Here is a 22,075-nt window from a genome sequence, read left to right as displayed (position 1 = left end):
GAGGGATAAAGGGTTACACCACTGTGCAGACTGATTAACGAAGTCATTGGCATTTTATTTCGGCAATAGAGCAGTTTCGATCCAAAGTAGCGACTAGCGACTGTCAAATTACATGATTTCCTCCTGGGTTTCCTCAGCTTCTGCGTTCTGATGCTACTCAGTGTAACACTGTACATTGCAATGCGCGTATCTTACATAACGACACATCTAGCTGCTAGCCCTTTCTGCTCCACTCTCTGATCATCGTTGCCTGCAGAGAAAAATCAGAGTAGGTTTAGAATCTGCTGTGGTACGCAGGAAAAATTCACCAGCACCAAAAAATGAAAACTGCATTAGCTTCTAGTAGAAATTAAGAACTCCTTGCAGCTAGAATCACTTCAGGGAAGAGAATGGGCTTTGTGGCTTGACAAGCTCCTCTTGGCAAGAATTTTGGCAAGTCAAGATTGATTCATTCAAGTAGATCTCCGCCACACTGAATCAGTGAAAAGCACAACTACCTTCATGAGGCTGGTGGAGCCTGCGGTTCTGAGGGGTTGACATCTCCTTTTTAAGGCTGATGAGGATATCCTCCATTGTATGTTCCCTTTTCCAGTTTCCAAGCATAGGAAATCGTCTTGGATCAACCTAGAAAAATAGCTCACTGTAAGTACTAAGGTAAACATCACATCAACAACTTCACCACAAGTTGGGTTTTTATTTTTTGCACAAGTACCATTCCAGTTTCTTGATTCACACATGTCATATTGACCCTAGCCTGGAACCGGACAGTCGGTGGTTTGTCTGGATAATCTGTATCACAGAACAACTTCAATTGATAGATTCGTCCCTCGTGAACAGTCTGCGAGAGAAAAAAATGCAGTAATCAGTTGGCTCGAGCGTAAGGAAGCAAAAGACAATTAATATCTACTCATGGGTATTGTACAACATACATTGGGTGGACCGATAATAGTTCCTGTCCAGGAGCGCATATATATGTCATCAGCATCATCCATCCCATAGCTCACAGTTCCATCACCAATGCCCTTCTCACCTCTCTCAAGTTCTTCCAAAAGTCTAAAGTTTCTGGGAACTGAAGAACAGATAACAGTTAGTACAATAGAGCATGCTTATTATGAGCAGCTCATTCAAGCAGAGTAAAACATGAATCCAGTCACATCATTCTAAATTCTAATGGTAGAAAATTAAGGAAAAGCAAAATTCCCTAATTTATTAGGATACTTATAGTTTTAAAACAGTACACTTATAATTTTTAAAGATGTTTTCAATGTCATAAAATTGGAGTGTAGTAGCTAAGTTAACAGTTGTAGTATTAACATAAGCTATCCATTTAAATAGCAGAAATGGGTGATGTTTAAGGGAAACAATGTTGTGTGCCTAGATCATAGACAACATACTGAAACAAAAGAGAAGAGTATAGAGCCACAACTCGCAGCATTAACCCTAGCATTGCACAAGACCTACTTAATAACTGCAATCAAGCACAAGGAACAATATCTGGAGGTACTAAAGATGCACAACAAGCCAATACTTGTTTCAATATTGGCATATTTGCCTATGGCAGTATTCTTCTCATAAGAGCTTATTCAAGTTGCATAACAGCAATGCTTTGCATTTTAGACCAATGTAGAAGACCTTAGTTTCAACTTGTAAGCAGGTTGCAGATGGTCCATGTTGTTTAGAAGAGTAGTGTCTTGCCCCATGATGGAGATTAAGGACTGCGTACGAAATCGGCTATAAGTTACAAGTGAATGTTAGTTGTCAAGTCTTTCAATTTTGAAGATTGGCTTGACAGGTGTGACTGTCCTAGCTAAAGCATCTAGTATAAACTGACTTATTGGCCTTTAACTTGTAGTTGTAGCGCCCAAAAGGCAAGGCTCTTAGTAGACTGGGCCTTTCGGTATATCAAATAAAATCCCGAGGAGAGCGACCTTTTAAGCAGCGTTGACTTTAAGTATTTAGTTCTTCAATGGCAGGATATACTCTTAATAGATGGATAGCTCTTCACAAGTTGTGCCCTTGCAAGACAAGTATGGGTTATGGTTTCATCCTGGCAAAATCAGCCGTTCGTCCCATTCCTGTGATCACATGCTAGGGTTGGTAATGGTTCGATCATTGAGTGAGGGTAGGCTTGCTATATCGAGGAGGAAGAGAGATAGAAGAGAGGGACTAGGATCAGATCTCTCTAGTTGATAATTCTCATTGGATAATATATATATATATATATGGCATCACTTTAATATAGACGAATTTCTTAGTCCTTAAGCGACATATCTCAACTAACTGGAGACCTATCTTATATCCAAGGAAATTGTCCTTATCTTTTATAAGTTTATAACCTTCCTTATCTATAAGTGACCATCCAAGTTACTGTTTTATTCGGCTAGACGGTGGGCCTACGCCTGACACAGCTGGCCACAAGCAGCATATCAAGTATAACAGGTTAGTAGGAATCAACATGAAAAGGGCAATGCCAGTTAGGAAGAAACTGATCGTATAGCTGGAACACATTTTTATCAACAACGCTTTCATGTGAAGCAGTGTATGATCACATCAAAATAGGACACTATACTTAGGCTGAGTGCCCTGAGGATGAAATGCCTTCCTTAGATCGGTTGTTGTCAGTGTTTCTAAGTGGAGAGGAAGGACAGATATACCCACCATCCAATATAACTCCTAGGAGTACTCTAGTACTCTTCGCATTTAATTTGCTTCAAAATTCTCAAACCCTTCTTTAGGTTTTGGCTGCTCATGGCATACCAGTCACAAACAACTAATGCCGGTGGGTTACAGGAATAAACACATCTTCATGATTGTTCTAACACCACTAGTTTAGCTACAGATAGGGATCAAAAATTGCATTATTGTTCCATAAAAACATGCCCTGAGAGTGGGTTGTGAGTCTAAACGGACAGCACAGAAGTATTGATAGGAGTTTTTGATAGAGAAAATGACGCGTAAGAATACAAGTGCCCAGATCGTAGTAATAGCTCGGATACCAGAGAGCTGACAGAAAAAATCAACCTAGGATTATTAATCATAATGCGAACCTAATCAACAGACAACGATTCGCATGACAAGATAAACTGTGACCGGCCAACAAATCCAGCTGGTACCCCCTAAATTCATACCGGTCCATCCATCCAAAACTGTGCCAATAATTGAGGACTTCATCAATTCCTGGTGTTAGGCATAAAGGACCAAACCACTCACCAAACATCACACCAGCAAACAACACGGTGAATTTGGCCTCACCAATAGCTCTAGACGGTTCCTCGGACCGACATCTAGCCCATCGTCCTGATAGCCCTATCCAAAATTAACCCAACATAGCAGCATTCCATCTTCGCTTCAGCCCCATCATGGAAGTATATGCTAATAATACCTACGAAACCTGCCTTTGCTCGAGAGTTTCTTGGCTGAATGTCCACACGGATGTCTGAACTGCGAAGGCAGATTTCATAGGGCATCATTCAGGAGGGATTCGGGATCGCCGGCAGATCCCACCCCCTCACATCAATCCCCAGAGGCCGAGCCTAATCCAGCAATCCCTCCAACGCCCCCCTCCCCGGTCACTCGAATCACCAGGCCCTAAAAATCCCACCAAGAATCCAAGAACTCGTACTCCACGGCCAGGAAGATCCCGCGGCGGCAGAACGAGTCCTACAGGAGGCGGTTCGTACAAATCGTGGCAAAGAAACGGCGAGCGGGGGAGAGACCGACTCACCTACGACCGGCGCGGATCCCTCGGAGCCCATGGCGAGCCCCTCTTCCACCTCCAGCTTCGACCGCCTCTTCCCCCTGAGCTGCGCTGGATGGATTCCGCGGTGGCTGAGCCGCGAGGACAACGAATATCCGGAGCCCCGCGTGAAGCAAAGAAAGCCTCTCAGGGGGGAGAAAAAGGAGGAGAGATGCGCGCACAGTACTGGACTGGGGCCGGAGCGGAGGAAGGAGCCCAAGTTGCCAAGTGATAAATAGGGATGACTTGGCTGCCGGCAAGCAATTTCCTTGCCACCTCCATCTTTTTTTTCTGCCTCAAATTTTCCTAAGATGAAGATAATTGACCATTTAAATTTAATCTATGGGAAACCGGGCGAAAACCGATGCAGACACGTCCACGATACGTGTCGGTCATGGGACATGGTAGCGCACAAGGCATCCTCGGTCTGGCTATTGATAGTGGAATCCACACACAACCGAGAAGAGAGCAATCGACAAGGATGACTACAAGCGTCATCTTATCGCCCATCGCCCTCGGAACAGCGACTCCGACTTTTCGCCACGGACCAACGGCCACCGCCATCTTATGACATATTAGTATTTGGTTAATAGCCGGATGTATTGAAGAGAAACCGGCCATCCTTTTTTCGGCAAAGTTTGGTAATACATCAATGCACGACAGGCGAAACATAACGACAAGAAGGTGTGACGCCACGATCATGTTAGTGAGATAACCAGTTTGTTATAAACAGTTGTTGCTTATGTGGCAAAGTTTGTAACCTTTTTCTTAAAAAATTCTATTAATTCATTAAGACAAAGAGAATTGCCAATATAATCTATGGAAAATCGGGCGAAATTTGATAGACACATCCACAATACGTGTTTGTCATGGAACATGATAGCACACAAGGCATCCTCGATGTAGCTATTGATAGTGGACTCCACACACCACCATGAAGGGAGCAATCGACGAGGCTAACTACAAGCGTCATCTTATCGCCCATCGCCCTCGATTTAGTGACTCTGACTTTTCGACACGGACAAACGTCCAACGCCATCTTATCACATATTAGTATTCGGTTAATAGCCGGATACATTTAAGAGAGACCAGTCATCCTTTTTTGGCAAAGTTTGGCAAATACTCCCTCCGTTCCTAAATACTTGTCTTTCTAGGCATTTCAACAAGTGACTACATACAGAGCAAACTGAGTGAATCTACACTCTAAAATATGTCTACATACATCCGTATGTGGTAGTCATTTGAAATGTCTAGAAAGACAAATATTTAGGAACGGAGGGAGTATATCAATGCATGACACATAAAACTAACAACAAGAAGGTGTGATGCCACAATCACGTTAGCGAGACAACCAGTTTGTTATAAGTAGCTGTCACTTATGTGGCAAAGTTTTTAACTTTTTTCCTTGAACTTTTTTCAATTAATTAATTAAGACAAAGAGAATTGCCAATTTAATCTATGGATAATCGGGCGAAACCCTATATAGACAAGTTCACAATACATGTTTGTCATGGAACATGATAGCACACAAGGCACCCTCGGTCTAGCTATTGATAGTAGACTCCACACACCGCCAAGAAGGGAGCAATCGATGAGGCTAAGTACAAGCATCATCTTATCACCCATTGCCCTCGAAACAGCGACTCCGACTTTTGGCCACGGACGAATGACCACCGCCATCTTATGACATATTAGTATTTGGTTAATAGCCGAATACATTGAAGAGAGATTGGTCATCCTTTTTTGGCAAAGTTTGGCAAATATGTCAATGCATGATAGGTAAAACATAACGACAAGAAGGTGTGACGACACGATCATGGTAGCGAGACAACCAGTTTGTTGTAAACAGTTGTCACTTATGTGGCAAAGTTTTAACCTTTGTCCGTGAATCGGGCATGCTTAATTTGTGTTTCTTAGGCGAGTTATAACAATAGTTGCTCGGATCACTTTTGTGTAACATGTTGTTTTGTTATTTTTGTTTTTGTTGATTATTGAATCTAAAGAATAGGAATTTCAAAGTAGCCCTGAGAGATTCTTTTCAGAGAAAATTTGTACGAAAGCCCATATCCAGTTATTATGATAAGTGTAATGTTGTGGGTGTGTATTTGCTACATATCTAAGGGCGTATATAATGATGCTATCTTAGCAGTGTCACATAGGATAAATGTTCAGGTGGAGAAAAGAGAAACCAGAAGAAAAAAAAGTCTTTGTTTTCTCTTAATTAAGAAATGATCTCTTAGTAACAAATCTCTCACCACATTCACAATTTTAGGAATATCTAGTTACTAGAGATAAGATGAAGAGACAACCCATTGTACTTTTTTTGTCATCTCTAGATTAGCTGGCAGGACTAAGATTAGACTGTTTTATCAACCAATATACATGCCCTAATTAGCTAGCCGGGTTGAACTCGTCTTATCAGTTTCTGGCTGGTTTTTCTCAATAACTAATAATGGTTTTTTCTATTGTTGCTTAACCTCCGCAAAAGTCACTCATCATCTACCCCTTTTTCACCCAAATCTTGAACCAAGCATTAAACAAACAAGGGCTCGAGAAAAAAATATGTAGGTATTTCATTTCGTCAAACAATAGCACGTGTGTATGTCGTATCTTCTCCAATTGTTTCGTTTTCAAAGGGTTGGTGGCCAGTCATGACAGGTAGATATGCTCGTAGCCATTTCATCAATTCCTGCGAAAATCCTCACGATTTCGGATAATTTTCAATCGGATACGTAATCCCTAAAAAAAGATCCTACGGGACCACTGGTACAAGTGATGAGCACAGAGAGAATCAAGAAACATTAAGGGCCAGATCTTTGATGGATGACCTAACATGGACCATATGTCATTGTAGTCTGCCATAAATTTCTGCTCCTTGGATAGTACCATGTTCTCACGGAAGTTGCTGGTAAAAGAACAGCAGTAAAGATGTCTTCACTGAATTCTGTACCTCTGGACAACGGTAGATTTTACATGTGAAATTCCACAAATTACCGGCATTTACACAAATTTGTTTACTACTTTTTCAGGTTTCTACTACTGTTCGCACCAGAAAACCATGATGAGATATCGTCGTCGTCGTCCTCAGACTCGAGCATCTCCATGCTTCTGGGAACACGAGGGGAGGACCGATTACTTTCTTCTGATGCCTCTCCTGGAAGCCCCTGGTTCCCCCTGGACATCTCTTCCTTCCATTTTTCCCTCTCCAGAGGTTCTTGGGAAGTAGCAGTCCTGCCCCCGACAATGGGGAAACCGTCGAGGAATTTGTAGTCCCTGTGCATTGGGAGCATGCTGTTCTCATCGCCGTCGTCGTCATCGTCCCCTGCCTCCTCTGAGCTCCAGAAATCTGAATCTTCATCAGATAGTGGGGCCCTTTTTTGCACAAGCTGTCGCTTTCGCAATGTCGGCTGGATGCCATCTTGAACAAATGAAATAGCGGGGTGCTTATTCTGCTCCAGATCACGGTGTGGTTCGATAGTGTCTTGGTCGTTTAATGCTTTTGGTCTTTTCCAACCACATTTCAAGCAGAATGCATTCCTCTTGAAGTTCAGATAGTTACACCTGACATCAATCACTCAATAATATTATTATGCTGATTCTATGGTAGTACAGTACAGAGCAAAATAACAATGCGGAAAGGTTAGCCACATCGTTGACACCACTTTCCCCGTGTTCTGTCTCATATTGACATTAGACATCAAAACAGTGCAAATATACAATGGTGTGCAGTAAGAATAGTCACTCACGAAGGACACTCCCATTCTCCTGGACTGAGTAAACGGTTTGTTGGTTTGTCATGACACTGCAAGCATCGTGTGTTCTTTGCGAAATTCAAAAAGTTGCACCTGAAAATGTAGGATCAGTACAGGCGAGAGGGTTCCCCCAGTCCAATATAAACTGGACTTATTGGCATTCTCACCTTTTGCATATCCAATCACCTTTTTTGAGGGGTAGATGATCTTGGTCCTCATGCATTAAGTGATATCTCTCTTGAAATTCGCCATCGCAGCGCAAACATTTGATATTCTTTGCAAAGTTAAGAAAGTTGCATCTGGAAATATACACGTGGTATTATTCTTTTTGAAGAAAAATAGATTACATCATGTGGATAAGTGATACGAGGTAAAAAAAAACCAACATACTTGGGACAATTCCAGTCACCCTGCTTCACAGGTACAGCAGATTGACCTTTTGACATACGTTGTGCAGCTTTATCAGTTGCGGAACCAGGCCCTTTGGAATCGAGCTCGACAACCTCATTCAGTAGTTTCTTAATGGATTCTTTAACAGTTTTGTTTAGGCATACTTTGTTCCCCACATTACCAGTAATGATATCAAGACCATAAGTCAGGAGGATGCGCATAACATCCACAGTTCTGCCCACTTCCTCTTTACGAGCCCTTACATATGCTCTCTCACAACTTCCCCTTAAATTGCATTGGCTGCAAACCTGTCACTCTGTCAGCATAAGGTAATGAGGCAGATATACTATATATAATACATAGATTTATGTCACAGACTTAAAGCAATCCAAATTGTCACATGTAGGCAAAAATACTAAAACTACAATATACAGATTGAGGGCTAACCACAGGAGAAGGCATAGTCAGACCATGTAAGATGTAAGGTGCCTCGAGAGGTGCTTAGTAAAATAAACCGAGTTTTTCTTCAGCACCAGTGCTTATTTCTATGGCAGGGGTGCCTAATTAAACATCTGCCATCTACAAATAAGCACCAGTGCTTCAGCAAAAACCAGTCTATTTCTCTAAGCACTTTGCATACATGGTCTTAAAGGCAAGGAAAGTGAACATCGTCTGCAGCATGGCAAGCAAAGTGAACATCTCTGAAGCATGGCAAGAAAACTGAACATTGTCTTTTGCAGAGGTATACGGAATGGATTGGTTGAAAGCAAAATATCCTAAGTTTTATGTTAAATAGTACTCCCTCCGTAAATAAATATAACTGATCTAAACGCTCTTATATTTATTTATGGAGGGAGTAGTTACCAGAAAAATGGAAATGTCAATAACTCCTAATATTTCCTAGTTTGCAGCAGAACGTGTTTTAGCTTTTAGGTTGAATTCTAAATTGCTAACACAAAACATGGTTTCTCAAGCTCATACACACTGATTGAGTAAGGCAAGGCTAATAGAGGGGGCAAACTGTTAACTACTTCAGTCCCCAGCTTGTATTTGTAGTTAAGATTTGCATGGTGCTTTTTATAAGCAAGCAGATTAAAACACACACTGTTACATTATTATCATTATCTGAAGTACAAAACATCATGAACTTTGCTGAGCCTAAGAGGTAAGATAGTTTGCACACACACAGCTTTCACATATTTTCCTGTGTTTTAACAGTTTGAGTGTTTGAATATATTGGTTAAGAAAACGTTTTTCTGGTTCCGTTTTTCTCCAGAACATTTGTACAAATGGGTAAGTTCAAAACTGAAGTGAAGTAGAAAAAGGTAAATCAAGAGAAATTCCTCTGCACACATTTTCATGCACTTACCTCTCCTTCATCAAGTCCTACATGAGCACGCAATCGCTTCCCAGAATTAATAACTTTCCTGTCAATGCTAGGGCACCCACCACGCAGAGCGACCTGAATATCCCATCTTGACAGGTACCTGCAACAGAAGAGTTCCGACATTACATGCACGACACAGGGATATCGTATTGTAACGCACAGCATCCTGGTAGTTCAGTGTGGCAAGTGGTGACTGGTGTGGCCAATAATAACACTGCTGCTATACAAGCAGAAATCCTGTCCTAAAATTGCTTATATTGACTGACAGTCTTTCTCCAGTTCTAGAACATGTTGAGCACCCTGTATATTTTTGTTCAGAAGTTCTGTTGAATTTCTTTAAAATTATTTAGCAATACTTTGCTCAACTTCATCAAACAACCATTAGGTAGCGGTGCTCTGGAGTCTGGAGATTTCTACCAAGATTGAAGACAGCATATCAGCAGTTTGGCATAGTTTAGGGGCATATAAACAGCATTGCATTTATTAGGCAAACTGCTGCGACAAAGCCAACATATTCCCATCCAGGAGATGGGCAACAACCCAGCCTGCAATCTGCACTGCAGTACCCAACACGGAAGGCAACGCAAACTGCTGGCACATTTCAGCAAACATCTGGCGTGCAGCTAAACAATGGCGCCAGAGAGTGACAGCGTCATCCAGACGCGCAGGCGCAGTCCCAGTACAAGAACCCACGTAGACACACAAGCAGGATTCCTCCGAGCTCAGCCACCTCACCTGACGATCTCCGGGCGCTCGCGCCCGAAGCGGAGGCAGGCGGTGCGGACGAGGTTGGAGTCCTTGGACGGCGCGGCGCCGGCGAAGGCGGAGGGGTCGAGGTGGCCCTTGTGGAGGAGGAGCTCCATCAGCGCCACCCACTCCGGCCACGGGTGGGCGATGTCCACGGCCACCGGCTTGTCCCCCGCCCGAGCGCCGCCGCTTCCTGGCTCTTGGGTTACTTGCCATTGCTCCCGGGGCGGCGGTTGTGCTGGTGCGCGGGAGAGGTCTAGGTCGTCGAGCTCCGAGCGGAGGAAGGCGAGCCGCCGGTCCGGTGGCGGAGGCGGGCGGTGGCTGCAGAACCGCCGGAGTGCAGTGGCCGTGGCAGCGGCGGTGAGGCGGCGGTGCATCTCTTGCAAGAGCCCGGTTTCAGTTTGCCCGGCCGAACCCAGTAGCCTAGTGTACATCAGAAGCTGCCAGGCCAGGCCCAAACTTGGGCTATCACATCGTTTTTGGCCCAGCTAGTGCAGTTTTAGTTTTAATTTTTTTTAGAAAAAAAAACAGCCAGAGCAGATGCTAATCTTGGCATTTCTGATTTCAACTTGTAAGAGCATCTCCAGCCGTTGGTCCCCCAGGGGGCGCCTAAAATCGCCGCCTGGGGGTGAGCCGACGCAAAAAATGGGCCTGGGGGCGAGTTGGTCCCCAGCCGCCGGCCCCAGGGCCGCCCCCAGGCGCGTTTAAAAAATAAAAATGTATAGCAAATTTCGGCACAGTTCGGCGAAGTTCGGCTAAACACGACAAATTTCGGCCAACTTGGACATATATTTCGACAAAGTTCGCCGATTTTCATTACATAGCAAATATATAATAAACTAATCTAAAAGAAACTGGCTGAACACCGAGTAGTCGCCGTCGTCGCCGCCATCCTCGTCGTCGGCCTTCTCCTCCTTGACGCGGGCGCCCCTGCTGGACTTGGCGTCGCCATGGCGGACTGGTGGCGGCGGCGGCGCGTCGTCGTCGTCGCTGTCGTCGATGACGACGACTCCTCCTTCGTCGCGGCCCCGGCGGCGCTCCGCGAAGCGCTGCAGGGCGGCGCACTGGCGCTCCCTCGCCATCTTGAGGGAGTCCTGACGTGCCCATTCAAGGGTCGCGTCGTCGCCGCGCTCGACCTCGCCGTGCTCTCCCTTCACCGGCGCGAGCCCCGGCTCCGTCTTTGGCTTGACGAAGCGCGGAGGAGGAGCCGACGAGGAGGCGCGCCGGCCGCCCTCGTTGATGACGATGCCGGCGCTGCGAGTGCGCCGGCCGAGCGGCGTCTCCGCCGCGGGCTCGGCCTTGACGCCGAGCTGCGCCGGAGTGCCGGAGGAGTGCGAGGAAGAGCGCGAGGAGGAGGAAGAAGAGGAGGAGCCGAACCTCCTTGGCGCCCATGGCCTGTCGCGTCGGTGGTGCGCCGGGGCGGCCGCCCTCGCCGGGGGGTACGCCAACGGCGGGTCGTTGCCGCCCTCGAGGTGCGTCAGCACGACCTCGAGTGTGCGGCCGGGGACGCCCCACCACAGGTGGCGCCCCTCGCTGTTCTTCAGGCCGCCGACCACCGCCGCGCCGTTGGTGGACGCCATCCGCTGCTACTGACGGCGCTCGAAGTACGCCGCCCAAGCCGCGTGGTTGTCGGCGGCGTACTGGGGGAGGGAGAGTTGGGCGTCGGTGAGGGAGGCGCGCACGACATCGACCTCGTCAGCGAAGTAGGAGGGTTTGGCCACGGCGTCGGGCAACGGGGGAATGGGCACTCCCCCGTTGCTGAGCCTCCAGCCCGTCGGCCCGGCGCGCATGTCCGGCGGCGCGGGGATGTTCGCCTGGAATAGGAGCCAGGACTCCTGTTCGCGGAGCGTGCGGCGGCCGAAGCCGTTGGCCGCCGCCTCGTCTCCGGGGAAACGCTCGGCCATCGGGGAGGGGAGGGAGAGGAAGGGGCTGGGCGGCGGCGCTCGGGCTCGGGCTCGGGAAAGGGAAGGCTCGGCGGCGGCGCTCGGGAGAAGTATAGCTCGGCGGCGAGGGCTGGGCTGGTGTGGTGTGGCCACAGGCGAGCGAGGGCACCGGCTTATATAGGCGCACCGCGCCCATGTGTACGCGTGCGAGGGAGGGGAGGCGTCGGCACGCCGTCCCGTGACGCGCCGCCCGTGAGGAATCAATGGCAAGGTTGACCGGCGGCGGCAGCCTTGCCATTGATTCCCCGCGGGAACCGAGTCGTTGTGGGAAGACGAGGCGCGGTGTCGCTGACGCGGCTGGCCCGTGGCTTTTTCGCGCCAAAACCACTCGCCCCGGCGCCCCCCAGCGCGCCGGGTTCGGTCTGGGTCCGCCGGCGCTGATTTCGGCCCAGGCCGACGAAAATCGGGCTCCTGGGGACGCGACTGGGCCGTTTTTTCAGCGCCGGCGCGAAAAAATCGCCTGGGAAGGCCTTTCTGGGGGGCGCGGCCAGAGATGCTCTAAGTCTCCATGAACTTCGTTTCAGTATGGCAAGATCTTGTCACAAAAGGATGTGCATAAGACAACATTTTACTGATCCAGACACTCGTGTGTTATCCGAGTGCACACGTTTGGTAGTGTGTTTTTTTCCTTGTGAAAATCAAGCGGGTGGTATCGGCATAGGGCTCGAGTGAGATGTGTCTCTCTGGAAGAATTATGTTGAGTTCAATAGAACCAGGCATGAAATTTCATGTGAACTATCTTCAACATCTTTGGCCACTCAATTATGTTGTAACAGCTTCATATTATAAAATGTTACTCGGACCATTTTTATGACGACATTCACCTTTATTTTCTTGACCGAAGAAGAGCCATTGATACCAAAAGCATAGATTCTACAGCACAAGTGCACACAACTGACGTTTTACAGACAACAGAGAACATACATGGATAAGCTCAAAGCTCATCCGCAACATCTGAGGGACGCAGAATCCTTGCTTCGATCTTCAGCGAAGGTCACTCTGGGAACATCTGGGAGAAGGTTTTGGTAGCTCCACATTTTTCAGCAACAGAGTCTAGCTGTCTACCATCTAAACCGTCAACAAAACAAAAGATCCAGAGCAACCATCAATCATCCCTAAAATCACTGAAGAAGTGAGCAAGTGGGGAACTCCAGGCAGTCGTACATCGTTGTCAGAATGATCCGCGGCTCTTCAGCTGGTCCATGAGAAGGTGAGCGACCGACGCATATCCTTGCTCACGCGCTGTTGCGATGCCGAATGAAGTGAAAAACAGGTCAGGTCAACTATGGATAAAATCTGTGTGAACATACTGCTGAAGTTGCACCTTGGAGCCACCAGAATTACCTTGGAATATGGCGATCCCTGTTGGTGCTATCTTCCTCTTCTTCAAGCAGATGGAGCTGCATAATTTTAGTGACAAATTGAGCGTGGCAGAGAGCATACACTCTTTTAACACAAGATATCCACATCTTGGCAGTGCCATTTAGACATTTCAATTTGTGAGTGCTAGAACCAAGGATCAAGCTTGCAAGTTCACTCACCTGTTGCATATCCAGAATTTCTTGGTACCCGTCTCCTCAACGCAGTGAGGGCACATCCACTTCTTGTTCTTCCTGACCTCTTCCATCTCTGCCACCACGTCTCAAATTCAGTAATCTTATAAATATTATCCACCAAGAATAATAAGTTCCGTTGAACTTACCTTCGCCGTACCTAACTTTAAGGCAAGCACGGCAGAGGATCCCGTTCGAAGAATGGCAGGAGGAGCACTCCGTCTTTCCTGTCATCGGAGAACAAAGATCGATCAAATGAATGCGAATTTGCTACACTAAAGAACTAGCTGCTCTTGTACTCCCTCCGTTCTTTTTAGTTTGCATTTAAAATTTGGTCGAAGTCAAACTTTGTAATGTTCGACTAACTTTACAGGAAAAAATACCAATATTCACAATATGAAATCAATATTATTAGATGCATCACGAAATTAACTTTCATATACCATGTAACTTCAGTTTTGTAGATGTTGATATTTTTTTATACAAGTTTGGTCAAACTTTGTTTAGTTTGACTTTGACCAAATTTTATATGCAAAGTAAAAAGAAACGGAGGGAGTACCTATGCATTGCTGCCCAAAGTCTCCTTCCCCACAGCGCTTGCAGCCCTCCTCGCCGCAGAGTTTCTTCTGCCTATGACCACACGGCGGCAACTATACTTAGTGAACTAATCTCAGAACATAATCAGGATTTGTAGGACGCGAATCTACCTGCAGAAATGGCAGCAGATCCCAAGAACGGGGTCGTACACGGACCCCCTCGCCTTGCTGTCGCACCGCGTCTCCTGCAGCACCCGCAGCCTCTCCTTGTCGATGTACATGGGAGACTTCTCCTCCTGCTCCTCTTCCTCGGCGTCCGCTCCTGCGGGACGACAAGAGAAACTCAGTTCCAGTGCCAGCCCGCAGAACAGGGCCACGGAAAAGCAGGGCGTGCGGATGCGGAGGCAGGAGAAGGGGCCAACCTCTGTAGGGCAGCGCCTTGTGCTGCACGGAGTCCCCGTTGAGCCGGGCGGAGCGGCGAGAGCCGGAGCCGGGCGGCGTCGCGGCGGCAATCAGGCGGCCCGAGCGGCGGAGCGGGGTGAGGACCCGCGGCGGCTTCGGGGTCTTCCTCGGGGTGACGCTCCCGGCGCGGGGGGAGGGGGCGGAGGAGATGGCGCTCAGCTCCCCGGCGCAGCGGCGCAGGCCGAGCATCTCCATCCGGGCCTGCACGGGTCACCGGATTCGAAACATCGGTGGCGGTCAGTGCCGCGAGGAATGGCGAATCTGGAGGAAATTTCGAGATTGGGGGGATGGATGGATGGATGGATGCTTGCGCGTACCATGTTCTCCGAGATGCGGGCCTCGCGGATGCTCTCATAGTCGGACTTGTCGCCCAGCCTTCCCATGGCGGCGGCAGGGGAGGAGGCGACGGCGACGGCGACGGCGGCGGCGGGTTTCGGGGATTGGCTGCGGCGCTGTTGGGCGTGGTAGGTTTCGGGCAAGGGGCGCTGGCGACGGCTGCGTTTGAAATTTGAGGGGTAGAGGAGACCGGGAGGGTAGTTTTACCGGTTTGCCCTCACGCACGCTCGTTGCAAGTCTAGTTAAATCTGGATATTCTCTTCTTTTTGAGGGGTAATCTGGATATTCTTAGTAAGGCTGGTCATAGTGGTGAGTAACTTAGACTAGTGTCATATGCAAAGTAACATAATAGTAGTATCATGGATGACTTCATTTATTAACTTGTAGACTCATCTTGTCTCGGGAAGCGCTATGTTACAGTAACATACTATGTTACCACCTCTCATTAACTACTTGCCACATAAGCAAATTTTTCTTGAATTGCGTTATGTTACTACCTAAGTTACTCCCACTATGACTAGCCTAATGTAAAATTCAGGTGGGGTCAAGAGAAAGTGGCAGTATGGCACCCGGCTGTCTGAAATGGCAAAATTTTGAAAAGAATGCAAAGGAGACGTTGGTTGAGCCGGAACGATGCACCACTTGTCTGGAATGGCAATGAATCTACCAATGAGTTCTTGAATCCATTTCCCATTACTTTGCGTGATAGAGACGGTGATGATGAGACTTCTCGCCCAACCTTCCCATGGTGGCGGCGGCGGGCTGGTTTCAGGGATTGTTTGGGCGCTATTGGAAGTGGTAGGTCGGGGCTACGGGCGCTGACGACGACTGCGTTTGAATTTTGAGTGTGAGGGGTAGGGGAGCCCGGAAGAATAGTTTTACCAATTGGCCCTTAAACATGCTCGCTGCAAGCCTGGTTAAATCTAAAAAAATTGGGTAACTGAAAATCTGTGTGGGGTAATGAGAAAGTGGGACCCGACTTAATCATCGGCAACCAGTGGCAAAATTTTGAAAAGAATGCAAAGAGACGTTAGTTGAACCGAAACGATGCAGAGTTCTTACATGTTCTTTCCCCTGGCGCTCGTAGCTAGGGTGTAGAGGTCCTCCCTCGACGCCACCATCGAGGGTCTTTCTCTTCCTATTGATATCCCCTCCACCCCCATCTTTCTTCCGACGACTCGTGTTGACCAAGGGGGAGCCATGCGTTCCTGCCTGGCCTTGGTCTGATGAGGACTCTTGGGGATTTTAGGAGGGTTTGGATCTACGTGGGACATATGTCGGCAGAAGGGAGTAGCGCTAGAATGGGAAGGGACAATGAAAATGTCGAGGATCTGCTCAACCGACTCGATATAGATGAAGACGGTGGGGATGATTTCATTTGGGAGAAGAACCTGGTCTACAAGATGTGCGTGTGAAGTGGCTGGCAATTGCAAAGGTTTACACTAGGAAGGGTTTTAGTGTGACGCCCCCATTTATAATCGTGCACTAATCATACACGCATCATGCATGATCACGAACAGTGACTCACGTCAATATCACAACACAACTCTACAACACAAAGGATAAACACAAATCTATATATATTACAAATCAGGGGCCGTAAGACTCGATATTACAACAAGAGTTAGGTCTGAGTACAGATAAATACAAAGGTGCCTTAAGAAGGCGAAAACAAACAATGACTCTAGATCAAAAGGCAAGGCTTCCTGCCTGGGACCTCCGAACTACTCCTAGTCCTAGATCTTCATGTAGTAGCCAAGCTCGAGATCCTCTGGCTCCAGGGCTCCATTCATCTGAGCGCAACATCCGAGAAGAAGAAAAGACATAGCAAAGCAACCGTGAGTACTCATCCAAAGTACTCGCACGACTTACATCAGATCTACACTAGATATACACCGGTATCAAAGGAAAGTGGTAGTATTGTTGGAAATATGCCCTAAAGGCAATAATAAATAGGCTATTATTATATTTCCTTGTTCATGATAATCGTTTATTATCCATGCTAGAATTGTATTGATAGGAAACTCAGATACATGTGTGGATACATAGACAACACCATGTCCCTAGTAAGCCTCTAGTTGACTAGCTCGTTGATCAATAGATGGTTACGGTTTCCTGACCATGGACATTGGATGTCGTTGATAACGGGGTCACATCATTAGGAGAATGATGTGATGGACAAGACCCAATCCTAAGCCTAGCACAAGATCATGTAGTTCGTTCGCTCAGAGCTTTTCTAATGTCAAGTATCATTTTCTTAGACCATGAGATTGTGCAACTCCCGGATACCGTAGGAATGCTTTGGGTGTGCCAAACGTCACAACGTAACTGGGTGGCTATAAAGGTGCACTACGGGTATCTCCGAAAGTGTCTGTTGGGTTGGCACGAATCGAGACTGGGATTTGTCACTCCGTGTAAACGGAGAGGTACCTCTGGGCCCACTCGGTAGGACATCGTCATAATGTGCACAATGTGACCAAGGAGTTGATCACGGGATGATGTGAGTTACGGAACGAGTAAAGAGACTTGCCGGTAACGAGATTGAACAAGGTATAGGGATACCGACGATCGAATCTCGGGCAAGTAACATACCGGTAGACAAAGGGAATTGTATACGGGATTGATTGAATCCCCGACATCGTGGTTCATCCGATGAGATCATCGTGGAACATGTGGGAGCCAACATGGGTATCCAGATCCCGCTGTTGGTTATTGACCGGAGAACGTCTCGGTCATGTCTGCATGGTTTCCGAACCCGTAGGGTCTACACACTTAAGGTTCGATGACGCTAGGGTTATAGGGAAAGTATGTACGTGGTTACCGAATGTTGTTCGGAGTCCTGGATGAGATCCCGGACGTCACGAGGAGTTCCGGAATGGTCCGGAGGTAAAGATTTATATATGGGAAGTCCTGTTTTGGTCACCGGAAAAGTTTCGGGTGATATCGGTAATGTACCGGGACCACCGGGAGGGTCCCGGGGGTCCACCAAGTGGGGCCACCGGCCCCAGAGGGCTGCATGGGCCAAGGGTGGGAGGGGACCAGCCCCAGGTGGGCTGGTGCGCCCCCCCACAAGAGGCCCAGGGCGCAGGAAAGGGGGGAAGGGGGAAACCCTAGGCACAGATGGGCCTAAGGCCCATCTAGTGGGGCGCCCCCTCTCTCTCCCCCTTTGGCCGCCCCCCAAGCCCCATCTAGGGCTGGCCGCACCCCTTGGGGGGAAACCCTAGATGGGGGCGCAGCCCTCCCCCTCCCCTATATATATTGGGGTTTTGGGGCTGCCCAAGACACGAGAACGTCTCTCTTTCGGCGCAGCCCTACCCCTCTCCCTCCTCCTCCTCTCCCGCGGTGCTTGGCGAAGCCCTGCGGGATTGCCACGCTCCTCCATCACCACCACGCCGTCGTGCTGCTGCTGGATGGAGTCTTCCCCAACCTCTCCCTCTCTCCTTGTTGGATCAAGGCGTGGGAGACGTCACCGGGCTGCACGTGTGTTGAACGCGGAGGCACCGTTCTTCGGTGCTTAGATCGGAATCAACCGCGATCTGAATCGCTACGAGTACGACTCCTTCATCCGCGTTCTTGCAACGCTTCCGCATCGCGATCTACAATGGTATGTAGATGCACTCCCCTTCCCCTCGTTGCTAGATTACTCCATAGATTGATCTTGGTGATGCGTAGAAAATTTTGAATTTCTGCTACGTTCCCCAACAAGTATATGTGAACTATACTGCAGAAATGCCAGAATGAGGGGGAGAAGAACATCCTATCGAAGATTAATCATCGGCGTCCATCATCTTGCAATAGTAGAAGAGCAGAGTTTAAATATAATATTTAGTAACATGTATATATCAGCAAAACTCAGAGATCCTTCCTCTACTACCCAGCCAGAAAGTGATCTCGGAGTAGTAAAACAGTTAAGTATCACAATAGTATCCGGTTCTAGTTGTAGCACAACAGGATACAACTCCAAGCGTCTTGTTACTGTGGACACGGCTATTCGAATAGATTGCTTTCCTGCAGGGGTGCACCACATTACCCGATACACTCAATTACCTCTGGCCAAACACACTTTTCTGGGTAATGCCCGACCTCGGGCAATCGACACGCCGTAGTCCTACCTAGGCTCTCCAAATAGGTCAACACGCCGGTCTAAATTCTAAGTGCGAAGGGGTCATGGGCCAATCGTCCTAAGCACTCGTACACGTTGCGAGGACGACCGGGGACCAAACCCACCTTAGTATCCAGGCATAACCGGCTCACCCGGGCGCCTGTCGCTCAACTGTGATGTTTGTAGAGCTTTCGGGAGAAATTGTACGACGCCGAGGGTCCCATAACCATTATCCCGCACGACGCTTAGTGCGAAAAGGCCAGCGGCCAACTCAGATCAAATACCCAAATCCGTTAGTGTATTATTAGCATCTCGCGGAGAAGACCAGGGTCGTCGGTCCGACTAGGTAAATCACGGACCACGACCAGGGACCAGGCCCACCTCTCTCCTAGATGGTCTCCACCTGCCTTGTCGTTCTGCCACATTATCTCTCGCGGGTACCCTTGGGGCCGACCCATCTTTATCATTGTAACAGTCGGGGTTCAGGTCCATACCATCAAGGTGAAACCGGAGGAATCACCCTTGATAGGTTTACCTTGATATACTGCACGACAGAGTCATCACCTAGAGTGAAATACGAGGAATCACCCTCAGTAGATCACACTATATGTGCTACACTACGGGGTCGTCATCGAGAGTGAAATAAAAGGAATCACCCTCGGTAGATCACACTTGATACGGCTCGGTAGAGTCATACAATTGTAAGGGCCTTTAGGGGTGTTCTGGTCTCGGTACAGTGATCCAACATCTTGGATAACCCAGATAGTACAACATGGCAACACAGACAATGATGTAGGGCCATTGATGGGACACTATCTCACCTATACTAAGCATATAGGTTAACAGATAAAGTATCAATAGCAGGTTATAAAAAATAGGCTATGCATTGGAATAGGAGCTATCGGAACAATAGTAGCAAAATCTAATGCAAGAATAAGAGAGAAAGAATGGGAGATATCTGGATGATCGAGGGGGGTTTGCTTGCTTGGAAGCATTGTCGAGAAGGACGGGTCGTCGTCGACGTAGTCGTACTGGGTGTCACCGGCAGTCTCTGTTGGAAATATGTCCTAGAGGCAATAATAAAATGGTTATTATTGTATTTCCTTGTTCATGATAATTGTCTATTGTTCATGCTATAATTGTATTAACTGGAAACCGTAATACATATGTGAATACATAGACCGCAACATGTCCCTAGTAAGCCTCTAGTTGACTAGCTCGTTGATCAATAGATGGTTATGGTTTCCTAACCATGGACATTGGATGTCATTGATAACGGGATCACATCATTAGGAGAATGATGTGATGGACAAGACCCAATCCTAAGCATAGCACAAGATCGTGTAGTTCGTTTGCTAAGAGCTTTTCTAATGTCAAGTATCGTTTCCTTAGACCATGAGATTGTGCAACTCCCGGATACCATAGGAATGCTTTGGGTGTACCAAACGTCACAACATAACTGGGTGGCTATAAAGGTGCACTACAGGTATCTCCGAAAGTGTCTGTTGGGTTGGCACGAATCGAGACTGGGATTTGTCACTCCGTATGACGGAGAGGTATCTCTGGGCCCACTCGGTAATGCATCATCATAATGAGCTCAATGTGACTAAGGAGTTAGCCACGGGATCATGCGTTACGGAACGAGTAAAGAGACTTGCCGGTAACGAGATTGAACGAGGTATTGGGATACCAACGATCGAATCTCGGGCAAGTAACATACCGATTGACAAAGGGAATTGTATACGGGATTGATTGAATCCTCGACATCGTGGTTCATCCGATGAGATCATCGAGGAGCATGTGGGAGCCAACATGGGTATCCAGATCCCGCTGTTGGTTATTGACCGGAGAGTCGTCTCGGTCATGTCTGCGTGTCTCCCGAACCCGTAGGGTCTACACACTTAAGGTTCGGTGACACTAGGGTTGTAGAGGTATTAGTATGCGGTAACCCGAAAGTTGTTCGGAGTCCCGGATGAGATCCCGGACGTCACGAGGAGTTCCGGAATGGTCCGGAGGTAAAGATTTATATATGGGAAGTCTTGTTTTGGTCGCCGGAAAAGTTTCACGCATTATCGGTATTGTACCGGGAGTGCCGAAAGGGGTCCGGGGGTCCACCTGCCCCGGAGGGGCACATGGGCTGTAGGGGTGTGCGCCTTGGCCTATATGGGCCAAGGGCACCAGCCCCAAGAGGCCCATGCGCCAAGAGATAAGGGAAAGGGAGAGTCCTAAAGGGGGAAGGCACCTCCTAGGTGCCTTGGGGAGGATGGACTCCTCCCTGGCCGCACCCTTCCTTGGAGGAAGGGCCAAGGCTGCGCCCCCTCTCCCTTGCCCCTATATATATGTGGGGAAGGGGAGGGCAGCAATACCCTAAGCCCTGGCGCCTCCCTATCCCTCCCGTGACACATCTCCCTCCTCCCGCAGCGCTTGGCGAAGCCCTGTTGGAATCCCGCTACTTCCACCACCACGTCGTCGTGCTGCTGGATCTCCATCAACCTCTCCTCCCCTTGCTGGATCAAGAAGGAGGAGACGTCGCTGCTCCGTACGTGTGTTGAACGCGGAGGTGCCGTCTGTTCGGCGCTAGGATCATCGGTGATTTGGATCACGACGAGTACGACTCCATCAACCCCGTTCTCTTGAACGCTTCCGCTCGCGATCTACAAGGGTATGTAGATGCACTCCTCTCTCTCGTTGCTAGATGACTCCATAGATTGATCTTGGTGACACGTAGGAAAATTTTGAATTTCTGCTACGTTCCCCAACAGTCTCGGGGTCTACCAAAAGAATAGAGGATATGGGGGAAACAGATAAATAACGGAGCAACACAATGCATGTCATGGCAGTATGTGACGATGATATGCTCTCACTACTGTAGGATGCCGCTAACTCGACACTATGATCAGAGGCCCTTCGACGAAAGTGTGTGTGATGCATTAATCGCAAACAATGATGTAAAGAAAGCATAAAAAAAGATACAAAATGTATATGATGACAGAGACATCAAAGATGATTTAGATTGTAGTTGCGTGTGCGATGAGTGGCACACAGTTCACTCGAATGAACTGTGTGCGATGAGCACAACAACAGAAACGGTCAGCCAGGTCAGGCTGTGTGCGATATATGGCATACACTTC

General features: G+C 48.0%; 2 protein-coding genes across 2 annotated transcripts; both read right to left on the bottom strand.

The window, feature by feature from the left end:
• Window positions 1–34: 34 nt before the first annotated feature.
• Window positions 35–10,410, bottom strand: LOC109741913 (uncharacterized). Its single transcript, XM_045227492.2, has 12 exons — window positions 10,001–10,410; window positions 9,248–9,365; window positions 7,879–8,186; window positions 7,656–7,787; window positions 7,483–7,581; window positions 6,758–7,297; window positions 6,565–6,641; window positions 3,725–4,042; window positions 930–1,069; window positions 713–838; window positions 498–624; window positions 35–250 (listed from the first exon to the last, which is right to left on the bottom strand). Exons 1-12 carry the CDS (start codon window positions 10,387–10,389, stop codon window positions 192–194), a joined length of 2,433 nt encoding a protein of 810 aa, XP_045083427.1. The 5' UTR covers window positions 10,390–10,410; the 3' UTR covers window positions 35–191.
• A 2,350-nt stretch (window positions 10,411–12,760) lies between these two features.
• On the bottom strand, window positions 12,761–15,063 carry LOC109741922 (uncharacterized). Its single transcript, XM_020301010.3, has 8 exons — window positions 14,824–15,063; window positions 14,467–14,707; window positions 14,216–14,366; window positions 14,068–14,138; window positions 13,658–13,735; window positions 13,497–13,584; window positions 13,300–13,355; window positions 12,761–13,197 (listed from the first exon to the last, which is right to left on the bottom strand). The coding sequence occupies exons 1-8, from the start codon at window positions 14,887–14,889 to the stop codon at window positions 13,127–13,129; spliced, it is 822 nt and encodes a 273-aa protein (XP_020156599.1). The 5' UTR covers window positions 14,890–15,063; the 3' UTR covers window positions 12,761–13,126.
• Window positions 15,064–22,075: the final 7,012 nt, after the last annotated feature.

Source organism: Aegilops tauschii, chromosome 4 (assembly GCF_002575655.3).
Source record: "Aegilops tauschii subsp. strangulata cultivar AL8/78 chromosome 4, Aet v6.0, whole genome shotgun sequence".
In the NCBI taxonomy this organism is placed as follows: Eukaryota; Viridiplantae; Streptophyta; class Magnoliopsida; order Poales; family Poaceae; genus Aegilops; species Aegilops tauschii.
The sequence above is the reverse complement of the archived record's forward strand: the minus strand, read 5'-3'. Positions and strand labels throughout refer to the sequence as shown.

Coding starts and splice junctions, on each gene's coding strand:
- LOC109741913 (XM_045227492.2), bottom strand. CDS start 10,389: ATGCACCGCCGCCTCACCGCCGCTGCCACGGCCACTGCACTCCGGCGG. Junction 4,043..6,564: donor TGACATATGGTCCATGTTAG/GTCATCCATCAA, acceptor TCTTCATCTTAG/GAAAATTTGAGGCAGAAAAA. Junction 251..497: donor GCTCCACCAGCCTCATGAAG/GTAGTTGTGCTT, acceptor TTTTCTCTGCAG/GCAACGATGATCAGAGAGTG.
- LOC109741922 (XM_020301010.3), bottom strand. CDS start 14,889: ATGGGAAGGCTGGGCGACAAGTCCGACTATGAGAGCATCCGCGAGGCC. Junction 14,708..14,823: donor CCCGCATCTCGGAGAACATG/GTACGCGCAAGC, acceptor TGACCCGTGCAG/GCCCGGATGGAGATGCTCGG. Junction 14,367..14,466: donor CAAGGCGCTGCCCTACAGAG/GTTGGCCCCTTC, acceptor GTCGTCCCGCAG/GAGCGGACGCCGAGGAAGAG.